This window comes from Larus michahellis, chromosome Z (assembly GCF_964199755.1).
Source record: "Larus michahellis chromosome Z, bLarMic1.1, whole genome shotgun sequence".
NCBI classification, from domain to species: Eukaryota; Metazoa; Chordata; class Aves; order Charadriiformes; family Laridae; genus Larus; species Larus michahellis.
Genome location: NC_133930.1, coordinates 37070572 through 37096711, shown reverse-complemented (window position 1 = coordinate 37096711; position 26140 = coordinate 37070572). Strand labels below are relative to the sequence as shown.

The 26140-nt window shown below is 37.2% G+C and overlaps 1 protein-coding gene across 3 annotated transcripts in view; it reads right to left on the bottom strand.

Annotated features, from left to right (window-relative positions):
- Positions 1-26140, bottom strand: part of DENND4C (DENN domain containing 4C) — a 75225-nt gene that overhangs the window by 34503 nt on the left and 14582 nt on the right. For all 3 annotated transcript variants that reach the window (XR_012584851.1, XM_074569230.1, XM_074569232.1), the window contains 9 exons: positions 16773-17100; positions 9040-9292; positions 8046-8115; positions 6606-6775; positions 4811-5052; positions 3896-3962; positions 3172-3230; positions 1648-1792; positions 1112-1287 (listed from right to left, as the gene is read on the bottom strand). Coding sequence is in view for 2 of the 3 variants with exons in the window: in XM_074569230.1 (XP_074425331.1) it covers positions 1112-1287; positions 1648-1792; positions 3172-3230; positions 3896-3962; positions 4811-5052; positions 6606-6775; positions 8046-8115; positions 9040-9292; positions 16773-17083 (1493 nt within the window). In the remaining variant the exon portion in view is untranslated. The remainder of the gene's footprint in view (positions 1-1111; positions 1288-1647; positions 1793-3171; positions 3231-3895; positions 3963-4810; positions 5053-6605; positions 6776-8045; positions 8116-9039; positions 9293-16772; positions 17101-26140) is intronic.

The following is a 26140-nucleotide window of genomic DNA, read 5'->3' as shown; positions in this document are numbered from 1 at the left end:
TGCTCGAAGAAGGCATTACACTAGACAGTACTAATGTACTAGAAAATATTGAATTTTCCAAATGTTATTCTTCTATTATGCATTCTTTCGAAGATAACAACAGTGCTATTAAATACTTTTACCTTAAAAAAAAAAGACAAAAAAAAAAAAGGCAGCATTGCCACATCAATAAAGAAGGGCAGAAGGATGTGGATAAAATAAAATGGACCATTAATCTTTAATCACTAATAACGCAGTATTTTAGAATTCTGTATGATCTTCAACACTAAGTGCTTTATGGACATTTGGTTTTACCTACACATGTCCAAAACTGAAAAATATTCTCATTTCCAGGTTAAAAAGTTTTTGCAATACAGGTACCAACATCTCACGTGTATCTAAGTAATGTTACAGATGTCAAATTCCTCTGGAAGGCAAGTAAGTGGTACAGATGAGATACATAAAAAATGGGCAGCAAAAAAAGAAAAAAAAAATCAGTTGATTATTGAAAGAGAAATGGACTTATAAGACAGTAAAAGAAAAGGTGCAAAAATCTTTCCAGTTGAGTGCCTCATAAGAGGTCAGACACTGGTAGATTTGTAGTTCAGTAACCAATCCAGTCATCCCAACAGAATCTCGTCATTCTCTCTGCTAAATCCCCTGTTTTCCATCTCTTTCATTTTTCTGCAAACCAGTCTTTAACTTCCATTCTACCTATGAACAAAAACATTCAGGTATTTTTCACTGCAAATATCTTTATATAAAAAAGTTATCTTCCTTGAGTTTCTGCAATGCATCTTTCTTTCACAGCACCTATTATAATTATTGTTTTGGTGGCAGAACACTTTGACATACGGTGATGAAAAGCCTTTTTGCAGTGCTTTTAATGGGGATCTAGGGGAAGGAGAAATAAAATAAAAAACCTCACAATCTGCCACATTGTTTACTGCTTCCTTTGATGCTACTAATAAAACAAAGCATTTCAGTAATGTAAAGGAAACATTTGCTTCAGTAGAAGAAGCGTCCTTTTGACACAATGAAAATCAATAAAGCATTCAACTGACTCGTAGATCCTGAGCATTTCAGCAATCTCTCCATCTACAGATAAATGTAAAAACTCCATAGAACTTACATGTACACCATGTTTGTGTCTAAATCAATGCACACAATATCTTGTGGTGGATCGTACAGATCAAAGTATCGTGAATCAACTCCAACAATAAATGGAAGAGGTGCACTGAGTACGGTGGCCAGAGACAAAGGACAGAGGGGGATATATGGACATTGCCACTGAAATGGAAATATCATCTGAAGGAAAAATTAGATGAAATCAACACGTTAAAACAAGACAACAGATACTGTACAATAAAACCGAAGAAATTACATGCAGCAAGTTGAAGTGAAATTGCTAAAAGCCTTATAATACTGGCAGAAAAGAATCTTCAACTTGACCACTTATTTACAGCACATCTCTTAGTTATCTATGCAAAAATGTTGATCATTCTAATAGTTATAATAATAAGACATGCTATGGCACTTTAACTAAATGCAGTTGCTGGGAAAAATGATCATTTAGAGCATCAATCATTTTAATTTAAAAAAGCCTTGTAACAACAGTGGATTTTGAACTGATTTCTCTCACTGCTGTATAGAACACTTTGTACTTACAGCTACTACAGCTTCAGCAACTCCTGTCAACACAGCTGGTCTAAGAGAATGGAGCAGGATCTTGCCTTCTAGTAATACAAAGAGTAACAGAGTGGCACAGTTTTCCGGTCCAAGATTCATGAGCAGAGTGCTAAAGTTTGCTCCACTAAGGGGTGAGTGGGAAGGGGGAAGAGAAGAAGAATGGTACACGATTTAAAAAGAAAAAAAAAAAGTCACTACTATCAAAGTTATGAAAATTGTTTGGGACCAACTGGTTGAATGGTGCTAATACTACCACACATCCTGTTATCTACCTATCTATCTAATAGCTAGGACCTCAATATGAGAACTGTACTGACACAAAGAACCCTAAATTCCAATTCTGTTGCTAAAGAAACATACACTATACCATGCTATTGCTGAGTTTGTGTTGTTTATGGCGTGCTCTGTCATATATGCACAGGCATCTTGTGTTCGTGACAGTAAAACCAGATCTATCTGGTTAACAACTAATCCAAGCACAAATAACACCAGTACTTTCATATGATGGGTTACCTCAGGCAAAAATCACAAACTAGAGTATCCACTCGATCTTAGAATCACAGTATCAAATTCTAATACTGCTCAAGTAAAATCAGTCCATCATTCTGATAGTAACGTGTATTAAGTTTCTACAGTTCAGACTCCATTTCATTTGTCTGGACTGTACACATTTAGAAATTGTAGTGACATCTGTAAGAACACAGGTGTGTAAAAATCTGTCCTTAGAAAAGTGCTTACATGTTACTTTTCAGTTTGGTGGCTTGCTGCAATTCTTTACTTAAACAACGTTTAACAGATGTGATTAAACATAGGATTCTTCTGCATACAGAATATTATATGATAATGTTTAACAGGGTGGGGGGAAACAAAAAAGGGAGAATACTTTGGTTTTCAACTTAAAAACAAACCAAAAATCAACAAAACTATCCAAACAAAACCCCACGTTGCAATCATAGGCAGCTTTAGCCCAGAAGATGAAGGCAGTATCCACAGAGGCTGCATCAATCTTCAAGCACAAATACCAATTTTTAGGTATAATTTTGAATTTCCAAGATGTGCACAATGTGCACTTGTGCATTAATTGATTTCACGCAGCTGCTTGACATAAGTGTCTCTCTTCAATCCGAAAAGGAAAAAAGCAAGACAACAAACAGTCCACCTATGTTATGAAAAAAAAATTCTCCTTATTACACAGGTTCTGAAAATACAAGATATTTAAATACTTTTTTTTTTCCCCCACACAGCCTGCTGCTTCTTCCTTCAGAGTTCCTACAGTAATCTGGCAATTCATCTTTATTTCAAGATAATTAGTGATATTATTCTTCCACAAAGGACAGGTCTATATCAAGAAGACAACACTGTATAATATTATAAATGTGTATTGAGCTTCCTGTTTATAAGACCTAATAATATTCCTGTAATGTTTGGCTTCTTTCTATGACTCATTCCTATGTGCCTCTGAATTTTTCAAGTAGCATACATTTAAAACATTAATAATGATACCTTAATGGCAATGGCGTAGAAACTGGCTGAGACAATATTAATGCATCATGGGCAGAAAGCTGAAACACAAAGTAGTATGTGATTGATATGGACAACTCCAAAGTTAATACAGTATAATATTCCAATATAAACGTATATCCATAGTCCCGTAAACTGCCTGGCAGAGTCACAATGCCATGACAGAGGTGCAAATCAGAGGCAATCTTTAGGACTCCTGTTCACTAGGTCAACAGAGCTCGTATTAGTCATCAAAACGATTCTCAGAAGTTACAGGAAATTGTCTGTGACTCAGTGTTGAACATGTAATTGCTGCTACGTGATTAAACAGAGAAGCACAAGAGACAGTGACATGGGGGACTAACCTTTGACCCACAGTAGCGGGTGGACAAGTGAGAGAAAGACAGAAAACAAACAAAAAAAAAACACCAAGAAATGCAAACGGTGCTTGTAAAATGAAAGGGTAATACATGGCAGAAATTTCAAAAGTGCAAGTAGGAAGCTGCGGCCATCTGCACCACCTGGAGTCTGAAATTCTAGGTTTGCTAAGTTACCCCAGATTTAGATCAGTGAACGAGAAGGCCAACCCATCTCCTCTCCTCTCCCTTCGAGCAGATTGATATTCAAAGCTGAGTAAAAAGCCTGGAGGAAGAAACCAGGCTTTCAAAAGCAAGAAAGAGGGTTTGCCATTATTGTAACTAAAAATGGAAGCAAACGTTTTGATTACCTGCACAAGAATTCTTGGCCTTTGTGGTGAAGGAAAAGGTATATTGTGCATAAAATGGGATATGTGTCTGAAAAGAAGACAAGATGTTAGAAAACCACCCCTGGGGACTAGTCAGGGACTGAAAACAATGGTAATCACAGTTTGGAATTACTACGGGACCATGTTTTAGGAAGGCTGTTAAGATTTATTTATTGTTTTGGTAAGTTTAAAAGCCTATTTATGCAAACTGAAACAAAGAAGCTCCACTCACTCACATTTCATGCGTGAAAATTAATACTGGCAGTTTCAGATATGTATGAAAAAATAAGAACACACTGGCATTTAGGCAAGCCATTTAAAATCCCAGGCAGCCTAACCCCATTCTACAGAGTTTCTAATGAGGCTTAGCTAAGAGAAACTATATGCTTCACTGCCAGGTGTCTAATACAGTTTTGAAGGTAACATCGTATTTCAGAAAACTTTCAGGACCATGAAAACCATCCTCTACAGAGTTTATACACACACATGAATCTGCATTAGTTGCAGTGCTTGGAAACAGGCACAGATATTAATTGCTAATGCACAGAGTCCCTAAACTCACATTTATTTACCTAAAATCCATGCAAATGTTAGCACGTATCTTCTAGCTCAACCATTTTCTGTGTTTGATATAGTTAAGAGAAAGGCAAACAGGCTTGACATATTCTAACAGAGAAGCCACAGTAAAATTCAGTTCACTTTCCTGACACTGCAGGAGTCATTACTATTAAACAGAAGCAGCAATAACTTCTATCAGTACAATATAAGCTACACAGTGCGAGCAAGAGGATGGAGCAAATATACCAACTAATTAAGTGCGAGATACATATAAATCACATGACTTCTTGAGCTGATATAACTACCCTCCTACGTTAACTTGAAAAATGTTTTACGTACTTCTCAATGGGAAGAGGATGAGGCCCAGAGACAGAGAGTTTGTAAATGAACATGAGAAATTTTCGAAATGCTTCAAAGAAAGGCCAGTGTGAGAGAAGGCAGATGCATTTGTTGGAATTGATGGACTTGGAAGTAACCACTTTTCTCTCTACAGCTGTCAGGAGACCCAGCTGCAATTGTTGTTTTTCTGTTAGCAACTCCCGGGGATAAGGCTCATAAAACTGAATAGCAGCACCGTAAACCTAAAAGACGAAGAAAAACAGATGAGCACATCCAGTATTTAACAGGAGATTGTGTTAAAATTTTTGAAGCATCCTTAAGTCTTTGGTGGTTGCACACACACAATAGCACTTTTGCTAGTAGCTTGTGAAATTAATTTGCCTTTATAAAGTATCCTTATAAACAAAATTCTTTGGATTCTTGTGCCTCTCTTCCTCTTTTTCATTTCACTTTCCCCAAATAACTATTCACACTCAGTAAACTGAAAGGGAAGGAACCAAACTGCATGCTGTGACAAAACCCTACCCACTAACCGTTATGGTCAAAAAACCCCGAAATCCTCATGAAATGCTTGTGTTCAGTAAATTCCCCCATCGTTACCATGCTAAATAATAAAGTTATTTTAGCTTTGACTTCACTCATTTTATCAAGCTAAACAGTTACCTACCTTTTCTAACATTCCTTCCCTATTTGTCAGTTTCATTAACAGAATTATTCTGGCAAGCTTAGCAAAGGGAGAACAGGGGAAGATGGATAGCATAGTATACACCTCTCTGAGAAAAATATGGCAGATACTGCATTCCCCCTTGAAAAACAAGTATTAATATATTCCAGGATGATTTTTTTGTTGTTGTTTGGAAATGGAGAAGTACATAAATTCCCCTGATAGGGGAATGAGGCAGTGTGGAAGTTGAGCTGTTATCACTAATAGAGCCAAACTGATGTTTATTAGTCACAGAGAGCTAATCACATTACAGTCACTAACTCCCTCATGCAGTTCACACACACAGAGTTGGCAAGCTGAAGCAATAGCTGGGCAATCAACCCCAAACAAGGGCTCCCTTGCTTCATCAGGTGTTCCTGTAATCCTGTGGTCTCTGCCTGTGTATAGCAGGCACTGCCTTCTCACATGTGGGCCGAGTGACACAACACACTTTTGGTGCCTGCGTGTGCTGGTGGGCTTATACAGATTCAGCAGATGGCTGGTGTCCTTAATCTATCACTGCATGCAAATTCAACAAGATCGCTGGTCTCAGGAGCTCATCAGTTCTTCAGAGCCCTTTGCACTCTGTGTGCCTCTCAGCACATACTTTTCCTCTCCACGCCCTGGTGTTTTCTGGTAACTATTTTCATATTCATGCACATAGATAGCCACAGAGCCCAATTACACAAATTTACACAGAAACAGCTTTTAAGGTAACCATAGGAAAACCATAACAACTTAAACACTGCTAACACATGTGGTAAGTGAACATCTCTTTAACACATAGGCTACATTTCCATTCCCAGGCACTTCTTACTTGAAAGAGCAGAGAAATCCCCGTGCTGCAAATTTTGGTTTTGTTAAATATATAGTTCAGCTTACATGGGACTAAACAGCACATATTCTTCCAGCTATTTCCTGTTTTGGTTTAACTCTGTCTTACATGAAGGCTTAAGAAATGCAATTTTAAAAGGGAAGTACTTAAGAATTTATTTTGTATTATTTCTCAAATACAGAAGAAACAATGCCTATTTATCTCCACAGCAGCCATTCGAACTAAAAGCAAAAACTAGTCACAGTGTAGAGCCATACCTTTTCTGCAGAAGAGCAGGTCAGTACAAATGTTGAGAACACCGGTAGTGGATATTTGGTTTGAGGGTCCCAGCACTCAATAGTAGCTCCCATAGGAAGGCAGAAGAGAGGTACAGATTCCGACAGGGGGAATGACTCATAATTCTCTTGAGGATATCTGAAAATTAAGCCTTCAGAACGGGAGAAGGAAAAGTAAGCACATTTGCTCTGCAAGCCCTACATAATGTAAGCAATATATTTTTCAAAATATACAGCAAAGTTTGTTGGTTATCTGGACTTTATAACTGAAGACTACATCTGCACAAGAAGAAAGTCTCTCATTTGACAGTAAGACTAAGTCATCCAAGTAACAATCACTTAAAAATTATGTATGAATACTGAAGCACTTCCTCCTGGTAACTGCTCAAAAACCAGGACATAGGAAAAACTAATTAGTGAGGATTTTTACTTGAAACCAGTTGGGAATTATCTGTGCTATTTAAATGTACCATTGGAATGGATTTTATTACAAAGAAATTCCTATGAAGAAAGTGATAATTTATCTACTGTAAAAACAGCAGCAATACCTCCACTGAAAATAGGATGAACTCGTTGACTGTCCACATTTTCTGCTGATCAGCCAATATGTTCAATGGAAACAAATCATTTATTCAGTTTTCAGAAATATATCTAACTCTTACTGGTAGAAAATAGGTACACAAACATTGCTTGACTATTGCTGTTCATCTAGTTTATTTTATGGTACAATGACTTCATAATCTATGCTTTCCACTTCTTGGTAGTTTAATCCTTTCAAAGGAATTTGGTGCACTTAGTGCTAAGTAGAAACTCTTTTGAAAGTTTTTTTGGACTTCTTCAGGAAAAAAAAATGATCTGTAGCAATGCATTAAAAAACTTATAAAAGCCAGACTTAAAATAAAGGACTTTTTGTCGTTTATTGTTCAGAATATTTTTCACTCTTCTCAAATAAGAAACAAATGAATGGTTGTGGAACTGAAGGGAAGAAACACATCTAAGTTTCAAATTAAATGGAAGATGTTGCATTAGCTGTGAGACATAAAACTAAATATGAGGGAGGTTGAATGGAATTTTTAATTACTCCCTCTCCATCATCACCGACATAAGAAATATGAAGTCTTTTGTTACATCTGAAATGCTTGCTAAGCTTTCCACTAAAGCTCCTAAGCTATCAAACCTGTCATAATTAGAAATAATTAATACCGAACAATGCTATTCCTATTAAGGCTTTTTTTTTTTTTCTCCTGGGAAAAAGTGATGCGAGCAAAGAAGGCATTATAGGAGTTCATTTCAGCTGACGCCCTCTAGGAACAGAATTCTGACAGACAGCACTTAAGCTTTTAAAATTATTATTTGATTTCAACAAGGCACGCAAATCCTTCTGTTAGCAAGTTTAGACAGTCTGCTTCTAAAATTACTTACCAGCTTTATAGGCTAAAGAGTTAGAAGCTGGCACAGACTTCTTGTAACAAAGGTACACACTGGAACCCCACTGAAAAACACAAGTTTCATCTTAGAACCAGCAAAGACGACAACAGGTAGCAGAAGAATCAAGTACAAGCATTTGAATATACTCCCACTTACAAACAAAGCAGACATTTAAATAAAAGGCATTACAAAAATAAAATGACCAGTTGGCTGCTGAGTGCACGTGAATGATGAAATTAAGAATTCACCCTTCCCAGGGTTTTCAGACCTTACAGGATTTACATAAATTAATTACACCACCACACTCTGACTTACTCCAACAGAAGAACAGGGAAAAGTGAAGCAGATCATTTGCAGCTTCAAATTTTCCTGGTTATTTAAAAGGAGACTCTTAATAGGAACTTTATCAGTGGAAGCAAAATTCTAAAAATCACCCCTTGAAGTTTTTATTTTACTTCCATAAAGTGGTTATTTACATAGTGTTTTTGCAGTTTGTCTAAATACACCCTAACATTTGAAAAAAATATCACTTATTCCGGCCTCAGTTAACTAAATGCAAAACAGACTAAATAAAAGCAAACCAGAATGAAGAAAGAGTACATCAAGAAACTGTAAGCCATAATTAACATTCTTACATGTCTTAGTAACATAGGCATTATTAATAACTAAGAAAAAGTTCTTGTGATTCATCCCCAGTGTCAGCATCACCAAAGGGGGGTGGTGGGTATAATGATTAAGAAAATATATAAAAAAAAATAGCACCTAGACAAGAACATACAAGCTGAAGTAGTGAGTAATCAGTATGAAGAAGTAATTCCTAACACTGAAGGAAATCAGAGCAACAAAACCTACAAAACTGTAAGTGTCACACACAGTATATAGAATGAAAGAATTATGACAGAGTGACAGAACACAACTGTGAGAGTGCTAAGGAGGGTTTGCTTTTTGTATTTAAAAAACAAAAAGACTCAAGCTTTTAAATACTCACCATCCCACAATTTAAATTCTTATCAACTTTGCAGAATGTATGAGGAGGGGTTTCTCCTTTGCTGGTAACAATAACACAGATATCCGTTACTGCCAATGAATTCTGAGGTCGTATTGGAGGAGCCCTTCGATATGTGATAAAGATACGTTGAGAAGAAGCTGAACTGTTGTTAACATTAGCACAACGACCATAAGGAGTAGCTTGAATCACCTCGCAGCCTGAAATGATGCGTTCCTTCCCTTCATATAGAACTCTGCAGACAGGAAGAAAACAAAATATTATGTGCAATCAAATATATATGAAGTTACTCGGAAAAATTCACTGAAATTGTCCATCCATTAGCACCCTATGTCATCATTGCAATGTTCTAGTCTGCATTTTATATACTGTCTTTTGTCATGCACAATTTGAGGCAAAGAAACCGTTCTGAAATATTTAAATATTGTAAGAGGTCTCTGTGGGAACAAATCATAGTTATGGAAAAACAAAGTCAAGCCAGACTGAAAAGGATTTACTTATAGAATTACTAGGAATGCTGCACTATCAATGAAAAATAAACATAAAGGAAACTAAATTGTTTGCACACATGATACCTGACAATTTCTTAGAAATTATTTCCATCACTGAAATGTCTGGAAAGTCATTTCAAGCTTGCTTTTTTTTTTTTTTTTAAATAATGTTGTTGGAAAAGATCAAGAGGAAACAGAAGTCTGTTTCCTAGATAAATTTTTACAGAAAAAAAGGCCCAAACCCAGTAATGATTTACATTCATAGTTTGAATAACATTCCTTAAAGAAGGGGGAGAGGGGAAGACAAAATAATACTCCATTTCACAGAAAAGGAAGAAATAATAACTACATTTGACTGTACTTCTAGAAAGCAGAATATAGCTTACATGGCCATACAGCAACATTCACACAGCATCTGATTTTTCAGCCAGATCACTAGTTTAGATCACCATCCCAGCAGTTAAATAAGCTAAAACTTTACACTCAAATCTTTCCCAAGCATAAAGCTATTAGGAAGTGACCATGAGAAGAAATATGGAAGTCAAACCATACATCACTGCATATTTTTAATGCACAGATGCTAAAGGGCAAGCTTTATCTCCCACTCCACACCCAAATAAGCAATCGGTCCATTTGCTTGATTCTCTGCAGTATGTACAGAGTACTTGCCACCTTCAAATGAGTTTTCATCCTTGTGATACGTGGCAAGATTTAGGATAAAGATAACATATTAAAACCTTGTATTTTGTGACCTGTACCTTCCCACATGTACTCCATCACAACTTTACTTGAAAATAAAAAATAACCAGGCAATGCATCTTTTACTGTCCCAAAATATCCTTGGTTAAATGTTTGATAAGACTAGTAGTAGGTATGTATTTGAAAACTTCAAAAAGTCATGTGTATAAGCTAAAAAAAAAACCAGTCTTTTTCCAGATCCAACAATTCTCAGAACTTTGAAAAAAAAAATAGAATACATAGCATTAAACTTCACAAATTACTTAAATATTACTGTCCCATCTTTAAACTGGAAAACACAAATATTAGTGTTTATTCTGAATCCACAGAACAAACACATATCTTGTCATAGTATGGAGAATATACATGAACTACAGTCCTAGAATACTTCAATAAAGCAAAGAAGTCACATGAGTTGGGAGTGTATTGATGTAGCTACCAGGCTGCCATATAAATTTATTCAACTAGTTCATGAAGAACAATATTCTTGCCTTCAATAATGGTTTCAGTTGTAAATAGTCTGACCATCACCCTTCTGCTACGTTTCAAACCATGTGTAATCTCAGGTTCAAAACCAGCCTAATGCCAGTACTAGATTGCCAAGTTGCAACATCAGTTTTAACATACTACCTACTGGTTCAAGATACGTATAGAGAAAGTATGTGTTATTCAAATTACTTCCGAACTAAATAATCTTCTCCACAAACATGCATTTTGCTATTTTTTATTGGGTTACCTACTTCATAAAGCTAAAAAAACCAACCAAACAAAAAAAAACCACCACAAAACACAAACAAACCCAACAACTACAACTGGCAGCAGCTCTCAAGCCACCTTCACTGTGCATAAAGAGTTTATATGAACTCTTCACATCACTGCCTTATGTTAATCAGAAGAGAATATTAACAGAGCAGTTTCCAATGGAAGTTTCAGTTCAGTTTTATTTCAATTTTGTATATTTTAGATAAAATCAAACAATTTAAAGTTATTCTAGAAACATTTGTCAGCTGTCAGCTTTTGAGAAGCAAAACCGTATTAATCAGACAATTCCAGCAGTTCAATTTAATAGGTTTACAAGTATTCTCAGAAAGATGCCTAAAGACTGAAGAATTTCTCAGTTCTTTAAATATTTCTAAAAGGTAAGGGGCTGACTGGTGTTCCAGACTGTAACAGCGGGGTCACTTCCCATCAAAAGCAAAAAAGAAAATGAAAGCAACTTTCACCCCTACATATATACCAGCAGAACTATTATTAAACCCACACCATTTCCTGACCACGTGCATAGTATTGAATTTAAGAAAACAAACAGAAGAAAACCACCACCCATGGATCACTCAAATTAAACAACGATTTTACGGATTCAGACAAAAACCATTCAGAAGTGATGGATGAAATATTTAACGTGACACCTTGGATACATAAAGTCCTCCCTGAGAGAGTAACTTTACTCCTACTTGTTTCAACTTCCCAGTATCTGCCTTCAATTAATTAGCACTGATCAGATGTGGTGGGCTGACCAGGTGCCCATGAAAGCTGCGCTATCACTCCCCTCCTCAGCTGGACAGGGGAGAGAAAACAGAACAAAAGGCTTGTGGGTTGAGATAAGGACAGGGAGGTCACTTGATGTGGGGAAAATTAATTTATTACCAATCAAATCAGAACAGGATAATGAGAAATAAAGCCAAATCTTGAAAACACCTTCCCCCACACCCATCCCTTCTTCCTAGGCTCAACTTCACTCCTGATTTTCTCTATGACCTTCCCCTGAGCAGAGCAGGAGGACAGAGAATGGAGGTTGTGGTCAGTTCACCACATGTTGTCTCTGCTGCTCCTTCCTCCTCAGGGGGAGAAGGACTCACGCTCTTCCTGGTCCAGCATGGGGTCCCTCTCATGAGCCAGTCCTCCACAAACTGCTCCAGTGTGCATCCTGCCCACGGGGTGTAGTCTTTCAGGAACAGACTGCTCCAGCAGGGGTCCCCAACAGGGTCACAAGTCCTGCCAGCAAACCTGCTCCAGCGTGGGCTCCTCTCTCCGCAGGTCCATAGGTCGCGCCAGGAGCCTGCTCCACTGCAGGCTTCCCATGGGGTCACAGCCTCCTTTGGGCATCCACTTGCTCCACCACTGACCTCCATGGGCTGCAGGCGGACAGCCTGCTTCACCATGGGCTACAAGGGAATCTCTGTTCTTGTGCCCGGAGCACCTCTTCCCACTCTTTCTTCACTGACCTTGGTGTGCATGTGTAGGGTTGCCACATATTCTCAGTCCTCCCTCCAGCTGTGATTGTGCAGGTTTTTTTCCCTCCTTCTTAAATATGATATCACGGAGGTGCTACCATCATCACTGAATGGCTCAGCTTTGGCCAGCAGCAGGTCTGTCCTGGAGCCGGCTGGCATTGGCTGGGTCAGACATGGGAGAAGCTTCTTGCAACTTCCTCATAGAATCCATCCCTGTAGCCCTCCCTGCTACCAAAACCTTGGCCACACAAACCCAATACATCAGGATAAGACTCGTTTCCTGATTCCATGAGCTTATACGTTGGCCTTGATCCTAAGTACACCTTCTTTGCTACATTATTCTATCAACTTAAAGTTTCATGTCAAGCAAACTGTAACCTGCAGTTTCCTCTAGAGGTTATGCCCTTTCTTTGTAAGAAAGACCAAAAAAATCTTGTTCTCTCTTCATAAGGCTGTTTCACATTGTACATGGAAGTTCTCTCATGACCGGTTTTACCAATTTAAAGGTACACTTCTATACATCAGGTAACAGACCTTAGAAAAGATAAATACTACCTTCTTGCAGCTGCTCAGTTATAAACCTTAAACCACAGAAAACTGCTTCTGGAAAACCATTTCCAAATAGGTGGACTGTTGCAAATTGCACTGTGTAAGGCTGCTCTCCAGCTTGACTCCTCCTCTAGGTCCAATAACATTACTGCCCCTCACAATTGTTATGCAAAATAACTCTTTATAACAATTCTTCCTATCTCATTTAAGAGAAGGCAGTATGCCAGTACTGAATAGTAAAGGAATTTAAATATACTAAGCAGTAAGAGGGTCAGAGGAGAAGCGTTGGGTCAGACAGAGGGAAAAGACTGATGTATCTTTTATTTCTACTGCCACCACTATTATTATTTGTCTAAACATACAAGTGATTAGTTTCATCATTATTATCCTATACTATTCCAAACACCCAACTGCAGTTGTCACACTAGTGGGATTTAAGGAACTATGGAAGATGCTGGCTGTTGATAACACCTTCCAGTTTCTACTATGCTTCTGGAAATTTGAGCTCACTTTCATTTCTGAAAGACATCTCTAGTAAAGAAAAATATTTGTTCTATCAATACTCCTGCAGGTATTTTCAGAAACCAGGTATGCAGAACAAGATGGGTCCTTGGCACAGAATCACTAATCAAACTAAAGTTTCCCATACTAGTTTAAAAATAAATAAATCAGTATTTCTTTACTTATACAATCCAAGTTAGCTAACTTTTGCATTACTCTGAACTCCTGCTTCACACAAGAAGTCTGATATTCTTTCTTTGGTCCTTTCCACAGTAAGTGTTACAAACTGCAAAACCACTTACACTTAAAAAGCATTTTTTGTCAGGTTTTCTTCCATTTAAGAAGCAAGTGCTGGAGCTGTCCCATATCCTTAATTCAAGTGTAAAACAAAGAGAGGTGAGATCTTGTTTCAAAGTCTCAGTGCACCTAAACTGAAACAAATCTCAAATCATAGTTCTTGTCCATTTCTGGAACATTAGCAAAAATATCGGTTAGAAAAGCAACAGAATAACTAGTACCTGAATCATTTATACACGTATAAGCTTAAGATACTAAATTTTAGAGCTGTATGTAGGAAAAGGACCTTAGAGATCTCTTGTCTTAGGATCAAACCTTTATTCTTCCAAGTAAAAACAGCCACAGCAAACGCAACATCCAGAGGCACGGCACATGGCCTAACTATATGGAAGTAAGCACCTGACACAGGAAGTCACGCTAGCATGTTACAGACACTTCAACTTAAGAACCAGTGGAATAACAGGGAGGAACTGGATGGAGGGCACAGAAATACAGAACACAAGGACAATGGCAGAGAATCAGTAGAGCGTACCCCCATCTCCCCCCTTCCTTCCAACACCATTTATTTGTTTCCCTAAAAATAGCCCTGAAAGAAATACACACACACAGGCATTTACCAAGAATCATCCAAATGCTCAGACTAAAAGAAAACTCAGTTTTATATACACACACACATATATATATATGTATATTACAACCTTGACACAAGAGTACGGATTTGACCTTTCAAGGGATACACCCTTCCTTTACCTACTAAGTCCACTCCCCACGTCAGCTGACTTAAGAAATATTTAAGGCTCAAAGATAAAACATTCTTTCACACTTGGTTCTTTAATTAAAAGAGAAGAGCATAAATTAACCTTCAGACTGTCCATACATCTCTTGCCCAAACTCCACTTTCATTTGAACATGCTGAAATTCACAGAAAAAAAAACAAAAACAAAAACAAAAAAACCCAAACTTGCTCTAACCATCTCTTGCACATACTTGCAAAACAGCAGGAACAGCAGGGGGAAAACATTCATATGCATCATCGCTCAGAGAGAAAAGCCTGCCATGATTTGTTAGGTGTGACACCCTAACTGGATCTGTGTAAAACAAAATATAGAATAAATACTACTTGCCAAATGCCAGTTTTCCAACAATAGTTTTAAAAGTGTCTCTCTTAGGGAAGCCCTTAGCCAGCTATTTGCCTATTCTCCTTATCAGGTACTCCCCATGAAATCTACCCAAGGATTTGAGTTCCTAAAGTTGTGGAAAACATGAAAACAAACATGTGCTAGCAGAGTCGACTCCATAAAGGCACACACTGAAGACTGATGGTTTAGGAATCCCTTTGAAGAATCACTCCCTCTAGAAAATCTTGCTTCTGCTAAAACTTACTGAAGTTTGACATATCATTCAAAGAAGTAACTTCACACTGCAATTCTACACAGTCAAATCCCATTGTAACAGTTATCTCATCCTATAGTGTCAGTCACCCACATGGGAAAACACTATTTTAAAAATCACAGTTTCACTGAAGATTATTTAAACATAGTTTAGATGATTGAGATGAACCAAAATTAGAACGCACCAGGTTAATTACACAACTTGAACTATAATCCTTAGAGCAGAGACCTTGCCATGTAACTAATTTCATTACTAAGATTTCACTATGAGTTTCTTCCTGACTGGAACTACTTGTCAGTTGGCACTCAAAATGCAGGTCAAAAGCAGGGTATGTAGGCATTTTGCCTGATGTGCTTCAACTTAAAAATGAAATTAACTAAGCTTATTACAGCTTACATATAGATGCATGGTTTTTACTTTACTATTTATTTAATAACTAAACAAAGAAATCCACACACATTCCTTATTTTGACATTATTATAACAGTTCCCCCACCCATATTCCATCTTCTCTTTCTCATTACATCCTCAGTAATTCTGCAATGTCCTTATCCGAAGCAGAGTAGCAGAAGTGCCATATAGAGCAATTTATAGTGCTCCATGAGTTATTACAGATTGAGCATTACCTCAACATGCTAGTGGCACAGACTATAATATTCACCACCTCAAGATCTTGGGGGATTTTGTGATCTTGGTCCTGAACACTTACACTAAACTCGGTATCCTAAAAGTAACAAAAGTAGTTACTTCCTCTCAGGTTGCCCCCTGCATTTATTAAGCATTGAACTTAAAGCATGCAATATAGCTAAGGTTTTCAAACACAGTACTAGTAACTCTTCAGTAACTTACGCCTCAGACATCAAAAAGTGTGGTTTTTGAAATACAAGCATGATCACAGTTACCAAGAGACTACATAATCCAGTGTTTGCAGCCAATCATGTCAGAGCTCGTAAGCAACACCACTGACACTCTGATCTGACAGTAAGGCAGGCTACAAGATTCTAGGTAGGTGGATAATTTTAAGATCTTTGTTTCAGTGTCCTGCCGTTTTTAAGTGTTATCTTCTACTTTAAGTATTAAAGTGAATTCCACTAAGTGATAATTTTTTGTCTTCTGAAGTCATCACTTTCAGATTAAGCATGTTATATTTTTGGATTTGCACTATACCATTTCTATAAATTAATTTTTACTATTCTCTCACCTTTCATAAAACTGCAGCAGAGAACTTTATTCCTCATACTTGATTTGCTCTCTCTCTCCCTATATATATATTTATATATCTTTTTAAGTTAAAACATTATCATTCATTTTAAAAACACAAGTTCAGTAGAAGACTGACGCTTTTTTCAGCTTATTTCAGAAAGAAAATACTACACAGATACACACAATAAGCAACATAGATTCAAAGACAATGTCTTTTTAAAAGTTTTCGCACATCTGTTTTCATCATCATCTATGAAGAGTAGTATTTGATCATTATTGAAGGAGGAACTGAATTGTTACAGAAATCTCACCCAATGTCAGTAAGAGGTGGTTTGTCCCGGCCTCTCTTGTAGCAAAGAAAAAGTTCAGGACTCTTTAGACTTCCATAGTTTAAGTTGGCTTGAAGGGCTGTAGGGGTGGCTTCAACACAGGTGTATCCCTCTGGGACAGTTTCACCAGCTGATTTAATTATCACAGCAATGTCAGTAATTGGAGCCTTTGGACCAGATGACTTTGTTTCATGTCGACTTATTTCTTGGTCCAGGAGGGTTGCAGTATCTGTATCAGTGAGCCCTGCCACCACAAAGTAGTCAGCCACTCGTGGACCTTTGTCTTCTATCATGGTTATGTCAGTACTTCCTGGGGAAAATAAAGAGAGAGAAATTAAACACCCTGCTTTCAAGCTAAACCCCGTCCCTCCACAAGTATGAGGATTTAAAACCTTTAAAGAAATTTTTGCAAATAAAAAAATTCCTACATGGAGATTTCATGAAAATTCTAGGGAAAATACAAAACAAACTTTGATTTCTGCTGCACAAAAAGACAAAAAGACAGTATTGTAAGTAACTGGATTTCAGTTCTACCACCGTCAGTCATATTTTAGCACAAGGAAGTTTAAGTGAGATAAGGAAGAACTCAAAGCTCCTAAAACAGCAGCTACACAGAAAATTGCTTGGTGTTAGCTATTAGACCATTCAAGCTCTTCACGGGATTTAAATTAATGCAGGTACCCTTAACTAAAAGCATCTATATTTTTCTGTCATTTCTTAGTGAGTAATTTGACTATGGAATTGTGCTGCTTTTTTTCATTTTATTTTTTGAGAGAACTACAGGCTCACTAGTTTATCTTCTGCACATTTCATCCATTTTGTTTCATAATCTAGACCTAACAGTGCAGTCTTGAGACATTCAGCTGGCAACTGTAACATCTGGAAGTCATTTACAAAAATCACACATCCAAACCCACATTTCATCAGCTGATCAGGCAGTACACATCACTGTTCAGCTGCACATTCCAGATCTGGAAAAAGTTCTTCTCCCAACGCCACCGATGTTCACTAAGCATATGATTTTAAAGTGGTGCAACGCAAGTTTCTATTAAGAGCAAAACTAGCTGACAGACTATGCTCAAATATCACAATTTCAAGCACCCAATCTCATGAATTACCTGTCTTTTTAAAAGTTCAGTGAGAAATATTTAAACAGTAGTTACCAAGCAATAAACCTGAATCCTGTTATACCCCTTCAGGGAGCTAGGGACCACCTTGTTTTAGGTCCCCATGCTTCCATCACCAGATTCTTGGGGATCCCATCTAGAAAGCTAACCAAGAATGGAAGTCTGGTTCCCATCTTTGAAAACAAGACTGCCATAGCTGCCAAGGAGTGGTGGTCCATAGGTATTACCAATTAATAAGTGCACCAAAACTGAAAAGTTTATTGTATTTAGAATGTCCCAGTCCGATAAATGCAGAAACATTGGCCTCTGCTAAGAGAAAGGTGGTTTGACGGAAACAGTATAATCCTGTTCCTTGCAACCTGGTTTCTCCTCCTGTTCTTATCCTGTTCTTTTTTACTGAAATTATATTGAAAAGGTACTTTGCAACACTTTGCAAGAGTTCTAAAACTTGTTATCGAAAGTATTCTGAGTACTCAGCTGAAGGAAAAATCAGTTATTCATCCTCATGCTTACTAAGAAATCTTAGTATAAGATTATGCAATTTAGGCGCTAGCCACTACATTGCAAGGTACGGTAGCCTGAAATGAAAGTAGGAAGAGGAAGGGTAATAATTTCATGAAAATTTGTATACCCCAATTAACTCCATTTTCTATTTTCTAAAACTGAAACAACAACTTTTCAAATCCTTTCAAACCTGAAAGAAGAGTACTCACACCCTTTAAAAGGCTCCTCTATTCTGCAAGGTTCTACCACAAGGCTTTTCACAACATCATTTCGGCATTCTCTAAACACTTTGGCTAACAGCTTTTGTAGGGCAATCCATAAACAGAGATCCTGGGAAAAGACACAGTTGTGCTTGGCTCCCCTGAAAAGGGGAAAGCCATGGACAGCAACTGACACGACAGACTTTTCAGGCCTAAAAATATGCTGTGTTAACAGGAACAACAAAAGGCTTATTCAATTCAGGTGTTCAGTGCCTAGGTCTCCTGAAGAAAATTACTCCAAAGCCATAGCTACTTGTGAAGCTTCTGCATCACTTCCAGCTACAGAACTTGCAGCAGTTTAGCCTTTTTGCTATCATAAACAACACGAAACTAGTGATAAAGCCCTTTACAGATAAGCAAGTCAGTACGAAATGCAGGGGTAATGGCTTCAACTTAATGTCATATAAATCGCTGCTTCCACTAAAAGGTCCTTCCTCCTCATACTGCCACTGCCCATTCCCACCTTCGCTTTTGTCCAGAACTAGAGTTTGTGCACCCACGTAAATGAACTGCAGCACGGAACTGCTCTGACTGAATGCTAACCTGGCAGAGACTGTTTAGTGTTCAACCAGAGCAGTTCTCCAACAATTCACTGTGTCAGCACAAAAGCAGCAGCAGCATGCCCCTTACAGCAACAGCACTGACTTGCACTAGATTAATCATAAAACTGTGAAGTCCAAGATGTTTCAGTTTGCCTCGTAGATGCTTGGACTTGTTCACAGAGTTATAAAAACAAATTAAGAAATAAATAAACCAACCTCTCCCTGCTCCCCTTAAAAGAAAGAAAAGTCCTGAGCCAGAATATTTTGTAATCTGGAAAGTACTGTTTGCACTTGACATATGCGAAACCAAATTACTGGAACAAGCTGCTAAAAATAGCAAAATAGTTGGCATCATATAAATGTGTTTTGTTTTTTTTAAAAAAATGAAAACCTTTGTTAAATGATCCAGCCTTTTATTACCTGCTACATGTTCACACAGCTCAGTATCATCCTCTCTCAATGCAACATTAAAATCATTGCCCACATTTAGCACACAGAGCAGGAAATAAAACAGCAACGATAACAGCATACAACGTCAAAAATCTGACAACAGTTTGTATTTTTAATCACAGCTGTAGTTCCTGGAATTGCACTCACGTTATCCTCAAATGTTTTTTAAAGTGAAAATTTAGCTTTCCTCAACAAATGGGGGAAGACAAATTTAAAAGGGCCTGAAAAAATTAAATACTAAGTTTTGGAAGGTTAGAAAGCAAATGAAAAGACTCCATTCCCAAATTTTTAGCAGTGGGGATTAATAAAACTGTAGCAATTGGTTGCTAAGGAGCATACACTCATATCTATGATTTTATTATTTTCCTCTTAGCCATGGTTATGTTTTACTTCACAGAAACTGTGTAATATGTGGCAGGCAAAAGTCAGAGTCACCAGACAATTCAGCTGAGAAACTTGGCACGCGAGGCTCATATGTCAGCACAACATTTAGCAAGTTTTTAAAAATGTTCCGAGTCTCTCAAAACAGTTCCCTTCCTTTTCCACAAGGATAAGAGAAGTAAGGTTTCAAGTAAGCACTGCAACTCAGCTCTTCAAGAATTTATTCTCTGATTTCAGAAAGATTTAAAGCAACAGGATCTCTCAAAAGAGACCTTAAAGTAATAGCTCTTAATTAAGCCATGGTTATCTTCTTTAATGCAATAGCTTTATAAATATAAATAGACACTAAACTATAAATTAGCAGATAGCTATCAAAAAAAATAGAAACAGCAGAATTCAGTTAGTCCAAGGATACTTTGCCTTCTGAATGGCAGGAAAAAATTAACATGATTTGTGGGGGAACAAGATGAATGCACTGCCATTTTCCACTATTTTTGTGACGCCTCACGCAAGAGTAAGTATGTGCACTGCTCCTCTTACAGACAAGCAAACATTATTCTAAGAGACCTTCTATCAGAAGTTTTATCACAGTGACTTTTCCCCACCATAATTTCAAGAGATACCATCCTGTCCGTTTTTTTGAGTCCGTTTCTGTACATCATAAGACTAATATGAAAACTCAAATTTAGAAAATATTGGTATTTTTATTGTAACACTTCATTGCCTTGCAGGACAAAACGCAAATACAAAAAAATTCTAAAAATAAAAGCTGTTACCTTGGTGTCAGATGATGAAAATGCAGGATATATTGAAAAAAAAAAAAGCCAACACACAAGTCCTGTGAAATATCTTTTTTTGAAGTCTACAAAGATACTTCAGTTTCAGTTAAATAAATTGAAAACAAAAATTGGGAAGTCTGTTTTAAGAACATGAGCAATACTGTTTAAGGAATGACAAACCTCGAAGTCCATATAGATCCATAAGGGCTATGGAGAATTTATTTAAGTGAAGTTAGTTTTCCAATTCATTCATAGGCCACAATAGGAAAGTTTGGTGTGAACAGTTTGGGACCAAAATTATTTTTTTTTAAGAAGTAAAGAAAAAAAGTCTCCAGAATAAAAGATTACTTCATGCTTTTCTAAAAGGAATTCCTACTGGAAGTAATTAGTTTTTGTAGCTGAAAAACAAAACAAGCCTGCACTGACAACATTTAAAGGCACTTAGTATGACTAGTCTAAAGTCAAGAGATCCATTTAGCAAAAATATGGAGAGAAAAAAATAAATTCTTTTCACCACTAAACACCAAAATTATGACAAAATGTTCTCCTCTCCCACAGTCCATTTAAGGTTGACCTCTCTAAAAAGACAACCGCCTCTTTTATAACCACACTGTAATTTTACAGTTCTTCCATAATGTTTTATCAAAAATATAGAAACTCAACTATTAGCTTCATATAGGCCATAGCCCTTTCTTAAGGGGAGATTTCATAGTGAAATTGGCTTGGGGAAAAGGTTCCCATTTCAAAGATCACTTTTGTGAATTTTGAACAATTATGAAAAAAAATCACATTATTAGAATTTGCTTCAATTTATTGACTGTTGTCTAAAAGACCAGTTAGATTTTTCTTTCAATATGGCTAGACTGCAATTTCCTCTATTTAGTTAGCTGAACCACAACAAAGAGTCGTTCTTGCAAAGATACAAAAATATGTGAGAGCAAGTTACATGCAGCTACAAAGAAATAAAGATGACAACGTTAAGTATTCTATTCTGTCCTGGTCTGAGGTAAAACAGAACCAATTTTCTGATTTGTAATTTTACTTTTTAGCTGGGCCTCTTCTAACTGACTAAAGCCTGAAATTAACGGCATATTGTTCAGACACTGTTCACTCTCAGAGTGATAAGACCTGACTGTACCAAGGAACGGTGTGCACAGAGGCTCTTGCTTATACTTATTGCTATAATGACCAAGGTCAGCCAGCTTCACTGTTTGCCCCCTTACAGGGTCGGAAGTGGGGAAGCGTAGGGGGGTCCCACCCGCAGGGTGGAGCGGACGGGACAGGTGACCCAAAACTGACCAACAGGGTATTCCATCCCATCTGCACCACGCTCAGTGTAAAAGCTGAGGGATCAAAGGGGCAAGGGGGGCTCTGACTCGTCTTTTCTTCAATGGCCGATGTCTGGGGAGGACCCTGTCTGTTCGTCTGCCTTTGATCCCGATCCGAGCATTCCTGACTCCCGTTCTGGAATTCAGCTCCTGTCCGTCGCTGACTCCAGTCTGGGACTTTCCTGTGTCTGCTGGTGACGTGATCGTCATCCTGGGAGCTGGATACGGTTTTGTATATATTGTATACTTTTTTCTTTAATTTTTTTTAATTCTATTATTATTTACTATTTTCTTATTTATTATTTTCATTAAAGTAGTTTAGTTCTTTTTCTAAACTCGTAAGTCTCCTTATCTCTTCCTCTCCCCTCTGAGGAGAGAGGTGGGGGGGAGGGAGGGCCATCTGTCGTTCTGACTGGCCAATCCAGCCAAAACCATGACATATTCGTATTTTATTTCACAGTTATGAACCTTTCAGTTCTGAAGCGGAGATCACTCATTTAAAGTTCTCAGACCTCATTTACAGAGATTGCCACAGCTGAGGACACCTATTCTTTAGATATAAAAAAGTTTTCTTCTGCATTACCTGCAAAACATAGAAAGAAGAGACTTCTCTAACGCATATTTATTTGTGGAAGTCTGCTTCAGCTTATTACTCTGAGTAATAGCAATTATTTATCTTAACATTGTTAGATCCACAATTATTTTCCCAAGACTCCTCCATTTAAATTCATTAATGACATCATTTGCTTTACCACTGCACCAGCTGTTTGTAGTCAAGTAACATGTGCTTAGAATTCTCCATAACATAAGTATGGTGTGCAGTACTTCATTTCTCAAGCATGGAATTACAGGAAAGTGCTTGTCTGCTCATCTAAAGTGAAGATATTGATGCAGCAGAAAGGAATACCAGCAAAATTAGTACGCTAAAACCTTAATATCCTAGAAATTTTCATTAATTTTCTAACACTATTAAATATTATAAAGTTGCTATGACAAAACATACATGACGTTCAATTTTTTAAAAATTTTTTTAGAAGGTCAGAGGGTAAGATTTCAGCCTTTCATTTCAGTGTTTTACTTGAAGATAGCATTAATAGAAAGAAAAATCTGTACTGAAAATAGTATCTGAGATGCAAGATCCATTAGCCTTGTCCAATGTTTAGACCACCTCCTTCATTTTTGAAAAAAGGCTCTTGGAAATGACGCTAGGAGGGTGATCTGGCAGGCAGTGTGTATATTCCTGAAAGTTTTCAAGTATTTCAGAAAGCTTTTTAAATATACGTCAGACATCAGCATAACTAATACGCCAAATAATATTGTGAAGAACAAATACAGCACTGACTCATAAATCATGAGCAACGTAGACATATAAGTCTAACATGCTTCTCCAACTACAGTCCCCTTTTTGGCCTATTAACAGAACTTTTGCAGCCATCTTACTTTCTGGAGCAGACTTCCATCATTACACAACACTGTCCCAATATCACGTGGGCCTACCATGTTGAATCAAAGAAACTTGGGCACTTCTGAGCCAACCTCTAATGCACAATTTAGGCCTGTTCAAAAAAAAGAAGTAGAGAAAATAAAACATTGTCCCCCACGTTCCAGAAACTTCCATCCTAGTAGAGACACGAAGCCAAGACTCAGAAGAGCTTTTCATTAATTAGAGTCTTTCCTTCCTAAAAAGTCATGGCATAATTTATGCTATCTCCCTTTGAACTTGTGATACAAAGATGGAAGTCTAGAATTCTAAATATATGTCTGTCCTAATCCTAAAAATATTTTAGTATCGAAATATCCTCTAAAATTAGGCTGGAAAGCCAACATAAGTCAAGAAACAAATGGTACGGGTAAACGCAGTTTTTGGCATGTGGACTTAAAGAAAAGGAAACGTAAACTTTATAAAACTGTGTACAGCAGCAACCAAGGGAAAGGGTTTGCCACAAACGCCGATCGGATAAGTTACAGACAAATCCCATACTTAACACCTGACACTATTAAGGAGAAGGTATTCTTGGAAACCTGTGTGTGAACTCACTCCAGAGTAAGAATAACCACCCACAGAGTGGGTTCAGAGGAAGAGGTTTTTAAGGCTTATGTGCAGGAAAATCCTTAGGTAATTGCTTGTTCCTTTCAGCTCCTGGAAAGAAGTGGCATAAATTGCTAGCATCTCAATTCGTACAAAGAGTAAAATAAATTTATGCCAAGAGTGTGTGTGGATAACAAAGGTTTTTTCAGTTCACTCCTAACTGGAGTGCCTATCTTAAGCCTTCTCAAAAAAACCCCCACTTAGCATAAGGCTCAGGGGGCCAACTAGCATAACTTTACCTGGAAAAAATCACGTTGGTCTTAAAAGCCTCTTAATTCCTCATCTGAGCACTGCAAAGAAAACTCACTACTACCAATACACAAACTGAATGTAAAGTTCTTCCCAAGTTTATTTTTGACGTAGCAAAAGTCTATGAAATAGAGTTGAACTTTATGTATAAAAATCTCTCTGGTTTCAAAACTCTGCTCTAAGCGAGTGTCCACTAGAAAGAAACGACTTCAGATCAGTAAAAGCCTAACATCAGTGAGACAGTTTTATAGACAAATCTTGCTGCAACTGAAGAGATATATAATGCAGTAAGCAGCAATGAAGTAATGTATTATCTTATAGAATGCTCCCTTGAAAAAGCAGATGGCTTTTTAATGATACGTTATAAGAAAGACCAACTCTTTTGTATAATCTGTGACCTTTTCCTCCACTACCCACATGAAGACTCAAACTGAGATATTCCTCACCTTAAGTCACAAATAAAAATAAAGCTATAAAGAAGTTTTTCAGCCTACTTTCAATATAATCAAAGTCCAGAAATCCATTTAACTGAAAATACTGGTGAACTGATGGTCAAAGAAATGAAATTAAAAAGGTATTTTGGAAATGATTAATGACTAACACATGACTTTGCAATTTATTAAACTCACTTGCATCTTCTTTCAGATACTGACAGTGCCCAAAACCTACAACATGCGGAAATTACAACTTAAAAAGTACTTGCTGTATGGAAGCCTATAGCATATATAAACAGATAATGGAATAACTTAGAGATGATGCGATATGTACCTCATAACTAAAAATATTTTTGTAACCAGACTGCATAGGAAATAAGTTTTATTCCAGACTGAAGAATAACTTCAGCACTTTTTGTGCACTGTGGCTGAAACATTTTGTAAACAGCCTGCACAGTTAAGATTTTTAAGTAAAACTCAGAACTTCTACACAAATGCTTGGTTTTGCAAATGAATTATACTTGGCTATTGGCAGTAAAGAAGTTAAAAGAAAAATGTGCTTCTGCTCTGAGAATTATTCCTAAAATAAACTGGCCGAAAGATCAGGGAAGACACTGGATTTGCTAAACTAATTTAAAAGACAAAGACTCTACTGGATGGATACAAGACAGTGTGTCAGGAGGTCATCTGCAACACCTGGAAAATATACTGGCCACAAACTGAGTAAGAGAGAAGCATTACTACGTTTTTCAAGAACTGCGCTAGGCAACACTTCATAGACAACACAAAGACTACCACAGGCACCTCACACCCCAATACAGAACTTAACCAAGTCTTTATCTGTGCGGCTTCTCAATTATTTACAATTAACTAATCTGAAGACAGACAGGGCAGGCAAAGTTTGCTTACCTTTCTGAAAATTCATAAACTTTCCTTACTGTGGTAGAGAAGGGAGAAATACGATTCTTTATTCGCACAGACTATCCTTTTATCTTGTGCCGAGATAAATAATGTTATTGGTGAAGGGATAGCAAGAACAATTTGTTTCCCCTTCATATAAAAGAATCTAAATTGATGCTTGTTAAATCTTAATTTTATACCACAGCAACCAGTGCAGAATTTCTTCTAATGAGTGACTTCAGAAATGTCCCTAATTCACATTAAAAGCATTACATAACATGCATACACATGTTAGAGTTAAAATAAG